At 41.0% G+C, this 10415-nt stretch overlaps 1 protein-coding gene across 1 annotated transcript; it reads right to left on the reverse strand.

Annotated features, from left to right (window-relative positions):
- Positions 1-6827: 6827 nt before the first annotated feature.
- Positions 6828-10414, reverse strand: Ddx1 (ATP-dependent RNA helicase Ddx1). The gene is made up of 12 exons (XM_031989751.2): positions 10228-10414; positions 10042-10093; positions 9735-9928; positions 9470-9669; positions 8917-9387; positions 8660-8829; positions 8421-8583; positions 8163-8343; positions 7798-8091; positions 7508-7725; positions 7320-7440; positions 6828-7260 (listed from the first exon to the last, which is right to left on the reverse strand). The coding sequence occupies exons 1-12, from the start codon at positions 10241-10243 to the stop codon at positions 7142-7144; spliced, it is 2199 nt and encodes a 732-aa protein (XP_031845611.1). The 5' UTR covers positions 10244-10414; the 3' UTR covers positions 6828-7141.
- Position 10415: the final 1 nt, after the last annotated feature.

Consider the following 10415-nt stretch of genomic DNA (forward strand, 5'->3'; position numbering starts at 1 on the left):
GCGTAAAGGGTGTACACACTCGTAAATGTACTCTCGTGTAACGTCGATGTATATTTGGGGCCCGTGCGCGTACATCTATATGTATACCTATCGTACTAATTACATAACCGGCAAGCCATAGCTCCTAAAAAGAAAAAAAGAAACGGTATTTATAACGTTTACGAGGTGTTATTTTTACTGTGAAACTTGTAACTGAAAGATAACACGAGTGTGAGATAGAATGTTAATGTAAAAGAGAGAATGAGAGTGAGAGTGAGAGAGAGAGAGTGAGAGAGAGTGAGAGTGTGAGAGAGAGTGAGAAAGAGGAAACTAAGAGAGACTGCCTCGAGAGAGTATTATTAACTGTCGATGAGACTTCCGTGAATCTTTAATTGTTCACCTATAGCACAAAGGTATATATTTATACATATATGTATGTAAATATATATGTATATGTATATATATAAAGCGAAACATGATTTTTCTCGTGTATGCCAGCGTATGGACGGATAATTGTAATATATCGCGAGTGTCCTTACACACACACACATCATTTTTTCGTTCCTCTCTTTTCGGTGTTTTCTCTTTTACCTCTGTTCATCGATGAACGCGTTTCGCCCCGATCTCGTCGCCGCGTCGAGTCGAGGAAGAACAGGTGGAGGCACGGTTCGATTGGTAATTAACACTAGATTTAAGGAACCCGGCAATTTGACGGATATTGAATTTTTTAAACATTATTTAGTAACGGTTTCAGTTGATCTTGATTCTTGATACTCTAGTTTTGAAGTTACAATTTTAGGGATTTATATATATGAACAGGTGTAATTTTCTAGAAACAATAGAATAAAACATAGAAACGTCCGTGAATCTAGTGTTAATGTCGCTCGTCTACGCGAAGGGATCGTTCGATTCGTTTCTCTTTTTATCATCTTTGATTCACGAGGCGATCAATCTCACCCGCGTGTGCTCGGGGAATGTTATTTAACTAATACAGCGGACGAACGAGAAATGGATAAAAGCGCTTTATCTTCAAAAAATGTTCTCCCAGCAATTCGTGAAACTTCCGCTCCGGCAAAGCCTGAACCGAGCAGAGATCTTTCCGCGATCTCGTCGACAAAAAAACCACCGCACCATTTAACTTCCTCCGAGCACGCGCGAAGACGATAACGAACGATCCGAATCGACACACACCTGCTCACCTGTCGAACAATGTAAATTTGAGAACTCCATCGCGATTCCCGTTCGACCGTCGCGCGAATCCAGGCGAGACGCCAAGGAAACGGATTTCAACCGAATTACCGAACGTAACCTTACGTCGCCACGATTAATTAATGTAATTACCGTATATACATATTGTATACATAACGCCGATCGCACAAGTTTCTTCTTTTCTCTTTTATCGTACGTACAATGTACCAGGCATGTGAATATGTACATGTGAGAACTAAGCGGTGCAAGTAATTATTATTATTATTATTATTATTATTATTATTATTTCTTTTTTTATTTGTAAATATACTAACGTCAGGTTCGCGCAGACACACAAATGAAATGAACGAACGACGCGTCGAAAGTTCGACGAAGCTAATTTCGGAGTTGCGCTCGTTCCCCGAGGCGCATGATTCCGAATTCGATACAATGAGATGGTTGATTTTCTTCGTCGAAGAGTTTCGAACGAGTAACGAACCGATTCTGAAAGTGTACGAGTGGTAGACTTTCGGACTCGTTAATTAGCAAGAATTAAGATCGGAACTGCTTCGACACAAGTTGGAACGTCGTCGAATCCTTTGAATCTCGAGTTTACGTTTTTGATCGTCGCCGACGGGCGAATGTTGTCTCGTAGAGTGGAATTTTTTAGTCTGTATCGGTCCGGTTAGATCGAAGTTAATATAAACTTTCGATATTATCCGTTGCGCTCTCGTTTTGTCGAATCTCTGCGCGTTCGCGACGATCCGACCGTCGTCGGCCGTTTCTCGTTGTATCTGTTCGTCGATCGCGCGATCGCGCGGGGCCCGACTTCGAAATTCGCTCCGCGCTCGTCACGGGACGGAGAGTGTCGTCCGTGACTTGTTCGAGAGATCTGTAGATAATCCGACGTTTTTTTCCGTCGGGGCCGGACGGGGCGAACGCGACGTTCGCGTTTTATGTTAAGAGTTTACAGAGTCGTTTATTGTGATCGTCTTATCGTTACACTGTTATTCGACGGAACGGAGAAAAAGGAAGGAAATTCTGTTTGACACAGTGGGATTTTATTGATGCGGACGCGACGCTCGGACAGTCGTTTATCGATCATCGTCGGTCGCGCACGCTCTCACCCTCATCGTCGTTAATCAGTTAATTAGTTAATCGATTGATAGTATTCGTCGTCGTGGTTGCGATCAGCGAATCTTGTTACGAGCTACGTTTTAAGAGAATTCGTTCGATACATACACACATACATACACACATATACATACATGCATACATACACACATATACATACATGCATACATACATACATATATACATACATACACACGTATGCGTATATGTAATTCGTTTGAATCGTGCGAATCAATCGTTAACATTTGCGACTAATGTATACAAATTTTCTATTATCCGATTGTTTCTCGAAGAATTCGAACGGAAGATTTATATTTATCCGCGCCGTCGGCGGATGCGGTCGTTTCAATTGAAAGCTGAAGGAATTTCGAGTAGAGTCAAAGAGCCAGAATTCCGCGCGAAAGCGACAATCGAGTCGACAATAGCTCGGGAAAGGAATCGGAGATCAATGTTCCCCGTCTTCATCGAGTAGAGGGATGGTTAAATTCGTTTGCATTCGCTTCCTCGAAGCCGACAGAACGGTTCGATCAGGATCGCGACTTTCATCGAGACATCAGCACGATTTTCATTCGTTTCGAGCCAACATACCAGTGGCGTCGGAATAACAGTGGTTTAATTCCTGTATCCGAGTACCGGAGTACGAGAAGCTTTCGCAAAGTATTCTTATTAATTCTTACTTTTTGAATTTAATTCAATAATTAACTAAATTATACATCAATCGCTTAATCGATAGAAAAAAAGGAAACGGCGCGTCGATCTCTTGCTGTTCGACTAATTAGATCATTTCTCCACGACTTACCCTTCGAAATCTGATCATTTCATCTCATCGAAATGCCGACACCCGTCCGCAAAGGGTTAACATTCAATTACTCAAAGAACATCTCGCAAAAACTTCTCAAGAACTCGGAAACAATAATTGAATCACTGTTATCCCTAACCACATATCATTGCTTCGAACCTGGCACTCGTGACGTCACAGGGGCGGAGTCAGTCTCCAAGAACTCCAATAGCGAATCCAGAAACGACTGTCCACGCCCTCTGTCGCGCGGCTCATTGGCGAGCGCCAGCGCCTCGGCCAATCAGGCGCCCTCGAGTCTGACCACTCGGACGAGAGTGCCAAGTTCGCTGCAACGGACGGTTACACGTACACGTCGATCGATCTTCGTTCAGACTCGAGAAGAAGTACTCGTCGATCGCTGTGGTTTCCCTGACGCGACACTGTCTTTCCGGGGCCCGGTGGGCCCCATCTTCAACGCCGCTCGGCCCTCGCGAACTTCCGTGGCCGCGGACAGGCAATAAGAATACACTCGACTTCTATCTTCGATCAGTAACGTCCGCAATCATCGGTGATTCCGGATGTCTCCCGATTGTGGATCGTGCCTTTCTTACAACTACTAACTTCTCTGTCGACTGTTTTCCGTTGGTTCTTCGTGTTCCGCCGGGAGCCAGAGGATCGCCGTGACGGAACACTTCGGGGTGATCTCAGGACCTCAGGATGATCTCGCGTCGAATGGATCCGCGATTCATTGATCTTCAGTCGATCCTGTTCAAAACTGGGCGAGCAACTCTCGGATTGAACGCTTTCACTTCCAACCCTCACTGTTCAGACGACATTAAGAAGTAATTCCGTAATTTTGTTAATATTTCTCATTCGTAATTTCATTGCGAAGATCAAGATTTCATCAGTAAGTTATTCTCCAAACTACCAAATCGTTTAACCCTCGATACAATTAACTAGAGTCGTCTGCATAGCAAGGGTTAATCGAAAGCTACTCTCTCCGATCCAAGTTTCCCTTTCATTCGAACGCGTGATCAATCTCGAGAAACCTAATTAACGGAGCAGGGACGGCCAACCTCCAGCAGTTCACGCGGCGATCTCCTCACTTTTCAGTTAAGACGCACCTATACATAATTCAAGTATAATAAGCTCGAACTCTAGAATTCATTAATAGCTTGATCGTGAGTTTATATATATATACATATATATATATATATATACATATACATACGTGTATATATCTCATTTTTTTTAATATTAATATTACATATGTATATTAAATATTAAGTATAAATATTAAAAAAAGAAGAGATTTTTAAACAGTTCGTCTGCGAGGTTCGGTGAGGTCACTTCCGGGTTGGCCGTCCCGAGCTCGAGAGGGGATCGGACCGCGAGGAAATGCGAAGCTCGCACGGCGATCGTTCCGCGGTGCAGCCCGAACCTGTTTTCTAGTCCTCGGATCTTCGTTCGTTGGGATCCAAGTCAAGTTCGGGAAGGGGAACGGTCCCCGCGAGCGCCGTTCGCGGGTCGGACCAAAAGAAAACGAGAGAGAAAATAACAGAAGAAAAAAACAAGATTAAAAAAGGTAAACGAAAAAACCAACGCAGTTCACTTCCGCGAGAGTCGAACGGAACAAGACTTAGAGCTTAAGGATCGGCGAGCGCGAACGGACGCTAGGGTACACACACCGAGCCGAGCGGCGCGCCATTTTTTATAAAAATGGCCGACCGGCTCGCCGCGTTAAATCTAAGATGGGGGAAACGGAGAGAGACTAAAAACGCGCGACTTTCTGCGAACGGAAGGGATTCCTTGGGGACCGGCGAACGAAACGGAAGGCGTCCCTTGTCGAACGAACGCGAAAACCGTTGGGACGATCGGGAAAATGGTCGGTCGGTCCTGGCGACGAACGACGAACGCAGGATCGCTTCAATCCAAATTGTTCGTGCATAGATGTATTTTCCACGTAAATAGCCATCCGACCAACTGACGGAGAAACTGACAGAGAAACGGAGCGGAGAGAAGAGATCGTTAACCTTCTCTGTTCGTTTCTCGTCAGCCTCGTCGGTTAATTAAACGTCCTCCACCCAGCTCTCACGAGACCCGTGGTTCTCCCCCCAAAAAAAGAAACCTAAAGATAAGTCGTAAGAAAACTCGTTGTTGCGTGTCACTTAGGAAATATGTTTAGCCGACTCGAGACGGGAGGAATTTATTATTAAATGATAAAAAACCGGAGGGTACGAGATAGAGAGGGAGTGGTAGAGAGGAGTTGGAAAAGGGATCAGCGACGTCGCTGAGGGATCGTTTCGTGAACGCCCCCGGGAGAAAAACTGGAAAACGGAGAAAAAAATATTGCAGGCAAAAGGAAATATTATACGTGGTGTAAATGAATAATAATAATAATAATAAACGGAACTCGAGACACTCTGTTAGGAAATGAGAAATTAATGTTGTCCGCCCCGTGGTCGCGCGACCGTTCGCTGGTTCTCTCCTTCGTTTTCGTTTCTCGTTTCGTTTCTTTTCTTTTTCTCTTTCGCGTTGATTTCGAATCGTTCGTCGCCGTTCGACGAACGTGCCGAATTGCACAATAAAATGGAAACATGGGGGGGACGAAGTACACACGCTGTCACGTTCGCGTACGATGCAATCAAACTCTGAAAGGGGGCGGGTGAGGGTGGTTGCGAAGGGGGTAGGTTTTTTTTCGCGCGATCAACGAGCGAACGGGTTCTCATCCGTTTCACGCGGGAATCGTGGGGCGGACGTGTAGTGTATATGATAAACTGATTATACATAAAGAAAAAAAACATTACATAAATAAATATATATATTATATATATGTTATATATATATATATATAGTATATTATATATATATATATTATATATATATATATATAAATATGATTCACCAAGTTAAACGCAGTCGGGAACGACTTTGTATGAGCGTGTGTACCACCTTACGTGTACGTGTGTGTGAGCCAAAGAGGGGGTGCTTTTGGCGAGCGTGCGTTCGTGTACCCAGAGTGAATGCGACTAATCGCGAGTATCTAAATGTGTTTTTAGATTAACAACGGTGTAAGAAGAAAAAAATATTTCATTCTCATTCTGTGATGACTGTCTGAATACGATAATGAAAAATGAAAAAAGAAACTATCGAGATGTTTTCATGAATTTAACGCTGATTAAATCGATTAAGTTTAGCGTGTAATTAAATGATGAGCAAGAGGAGGAGGAAGAGGAAGAGGAGGAGGAAGAGGAGATGATGGAAGAAAGAAGGGTGGTTCTCTAGTCGTGCACCGAATTCGGTCACGCGAACCGCGCACACTATTCGAGGAGAGATAGGGGGTTGCGTCGAGTATATTTGTGTGCAGAGATATCGCGTGCATGGGAGAGAGAGGCTGAGACACTTTGGGAGAATGCGCGAGAGAAAGGTAAGAATGGTATGATTTGTACACTGTATAACTTTAGCCGTTTACCATTGATTTCGGGAAATGTGTATAAATTATTATGTGTAATTAAAGAAAAGTCATTTAGTAAATTCGGCCGGTATACGAGATATATATATATGGACATACGAATTGGATATGTGGATATATATATCCGTTATACTATATACAAAATTCAGATCATCGAGTGCGCGCGTGCGTGCACTTGCGCATATACAAGAGATGAGGAGAGAGAGAGAGAGAGAGAGAGAGAGAGGGAGAGAGAGAATGTGGAAGAAGAGATTTTGTGAAAATTACAAAACCAAACACTGCAAGGCCACTGTATTATACATTTGTGTAACTGAAATAGCGATGGTACAATTATGAAGATTATAATGATACAATAAACACTTGCCGTATGTCTTATATACACAAACGGAAATACTATTTTACAGAAATCATGAAATTCATATGTTTTTGCTAGGAATGATTTTATATTGTTTGTAACAAACTTCTTATGTTACTTGAAAGTACACGTTGTTTATAAATAGTCGGATATTCGCGTATGAGGAATTATATTGGAGATTAAACGGTTGATTAGCGGCTAATTTTTGATACAGATAGGAACCTTTAATTGCCAGTTAGTTTGCCGCGGCAGCCATGTGTCTCTTTAAGTACAGCAGTTGCGCTTTCGATTCCAGTTCCGATAACTGCGCCACGTAAGGTGCCATTTGTTGCACGTGGTTTTGGTAATTCGAACCTATATGTTTTGGAACGTTTAGTCGATGCTTAATTAGTGTTACAGATAGAATTACGTACCCATGTTAGCTCTTTTCTCTCCGTAAGTCACTTTCCCATCGAAGTCATTTAGAGGAACTTTTATGTCAGGACCCACTTGCTGGATCGTTACGTTCAGATGATCTTCAATCTCTGCTAAATACTGTGAGCAAAGGAAGATATAATTAATATAAACAATTAGGCACATATTTCAAGTACAGAAGACATACATTTGGTTCATTATACCAGATGCAACAACCACCCTGATCGGTGAGGGTGGTGTTGTGGCAATTTCTTCCACGAGAAGGACACCATTCACCATGGTACCAAACCTTCTCAGGTACTTTGCTGACCAGTGAAATGGCCAGACCCATTCTTTCAGCCCTGCCAACTCTACCTATGCGGTGCACGTAGTTTGATTTCTCGTCAGGCAGTGTGATATTAACCACTAAAAAGAACCCCTCAAGGATTAGTTATACTGTAATGCTATGCATGTTGATTATAATTATTATATACACACTGAAAGGTAACCCCGTGATATCCAGTCCTCTAGCTGCGACGTCAGTGCAAATTAAAAATTTCACTTCTTGTTTCTTGAACTTCTCCAAGTTGGCTTTACGTTCCTGGGGTTTCCTGTCGCCATGAAGACACACGCATGAAAATTGATTTCCTCCAGTTTGCTTTAGGTATCGTTCCAAGTTGTCGCAGTCTAACTTTGTTCTACAGAAAAGCAGAGCTCTGTCCATATTGTGTTCTTTGATAGCACGAACACAGTATTCTCCCTTTAACATCTTCACAGCCTCCGAAAATGTCTCTGCGAATAAGTTTGATTTTATAATTTGAAGATACTTAATAAATGAGGATTTTATGGAATTTATGCTATACCGGGATTGTTGCCACCAAGTTTATCTCTTTCGTGCACACCGTCGGTTGGTATGTGTTTTCTTAAGTTCTGCCAAGACCTATCTTTTTGAGGATCCACCATTACAACAACATGATGCACTGTTTCGGGTACTGCATCCTCACCTTTCAAATCTACCCATGTCGGGAAATGCATCAATCGTCCCTATGGACAGTAGAATCCTTCCAGTATGTGTTTATGAAATGTGATGAAAAGATAGACTATAATCAGAAGATACGTACAGCCATATTTTTTACTTCAAATGAATGCAGTGTAGCTGAACACACTATCATCTGCAATCGTTTTCCATCTGACGTAATCTTAGGTATCTGTTTATGCAAGCCATCAATTAATGCACTATAACCCTGTTTGAGTAGACCATCAGCTTCATCCAAAATGAAGAATCTATAGATAGGGTACATTTAACAGTAGGTGTAAGTCATTACTTAATGATATGAGAGTGTAATTGTTAGTTAGATACCTGCAATGTGTTAACGACATATAGCCGCCTTGTATTAAGTCTTCTAAACGTCCTGGTGTTCCAACTACTATATCTACACCAGAATTTAATGCGGATATTTGTTCTTTTACGCTAATTCCACCGATAACTAACAATTCTCTGATGATAGGATCTTTCAGATACTTTTTAAACTAAAATTTGAATACATGTTTATACATCAGTATACGCCTTTAGAAACACATTGATATTACAATTGATTATTGTTGGTAACAACTCACTTTTTGTATTTGATTATATGTTTGTTCTGCAAGTTCTCTAGATGGTTCAATGATTATAGCTTGAGGAGCATTACATTTTGGCTTACCATCTTCTTTACTTCTAGTTGAACTACTATTTGTTGGATTTTCCCTAACACATTCTTTAGGAGCAGAAGCAACAGCTATAAAATCATTAGAGGGTGGATGTTTAAATGGTTGTGCTCCAAAATTAAACGACATTTCAGCATTTTTCAAGACCACAGCTGGATAATAGGTCTGTGATTTTTGTTGTGCATTCAAAGTGAATGCTACTCCTAGTTTTGCACCATTTTTTGTGAAACTGATTTCACCCTTTACTAAATCCAAGTAGCATCCAATTACATCATGCATGCCAAAGGCCTCTCCATAATCATCAAATTGTCTTGCATTTGACTTTTTCCCAGTTCCACCAAAACCAAAACCATTTTTGTCTGTTCCTAAATCTAAGGAAGCCTATAAACATATTGGTTCTTAGATTCAAATAAACCTAATAAGTAAACTGATTAAATGTCAGTGTGAATAATCCAATATTTACTTGGCCTGTAGACCAACCAACGCGGCACAACCCTTCATCGGTTACAGTAGCTTCATAAAAGAACTTCTTACTTCCATGAACTCCTTTGTTTGCTCGACAACCATGCCATTCTTTCTGTTCGCGACTTTGACATCTTAAACCATCTGGAGTTACTGCTAATGCTCTACCTCTATCAAATAAACTTAGTAACCAATTCGTAGCTGTAAATAATAAATGAATCAATAGGTCTTATAAGATATTATTGATAAAAAAAAAAGAATCATACAAGATGGTGGGGCTGCTCCTCCTGAAGTAGTAGTTGCTTTTCCAGATTCTAAATCGTTCAGTGTTTCCCATACTATTTGTATAACAGGTAAACAGAAAGCACCAGTCTTTCCACTGCCAGTTTCTGCAGCCATTAATACATCTCCACCACCCAAAATTAATGGTATTGCTTCAGACTGTACATCTGTTGGTAATCTATAATTTACAATGTTTAAATAAGTCCATCTTCCAAGAATTATTCTGCTAGATACTGTACTTTGTTTTATTATTATATTCTTCTTCTTGCAACATAATTTGACTGTACTTACGTCCACTCCATTTCATCAACTGCCTTTGCAATTTCTGGAAGGACACCCATTTCTAAAAGATAACATTATAAAATAATTAACAAAGTTATAATAAAGGTCCACTATATAATTCGAAAAAATGTATGTTACGTTTGAACTTCGTTTTTATATTATACTTATAAGTACATGAGAAAAGGAATTATTTACCCTCAAATGCAGCCATAATTACAATACGGTTAAATGTTCTTCTTCACAATAAAAATTATATCAATCAAAAACGGAAAAATCTTGCCGGTGTTCTTTCTACTTTTTTCTACTGTCGTTCACGTATGACACAATTATCGGCCATCTGCATTTATTTAACTAACTCATCGCGACATCTGTGTGAAAACAGG

The sequence above is a fragment of the Nomia melanderi genome, chromosome 9 (assembly GCF_051020985.1).
Source record: "Nomia melanderi isolate GNS246 chromosome 9, iyNomMela1, whole genome shotgun sequence".
In the NCBI taxonomy this organism is placed as follows: Eukaryota; Metazoa; Arthropoda; class Insecta; order Hymenoptera; family Halictidae; genus Nomia; species Nomia melanderi.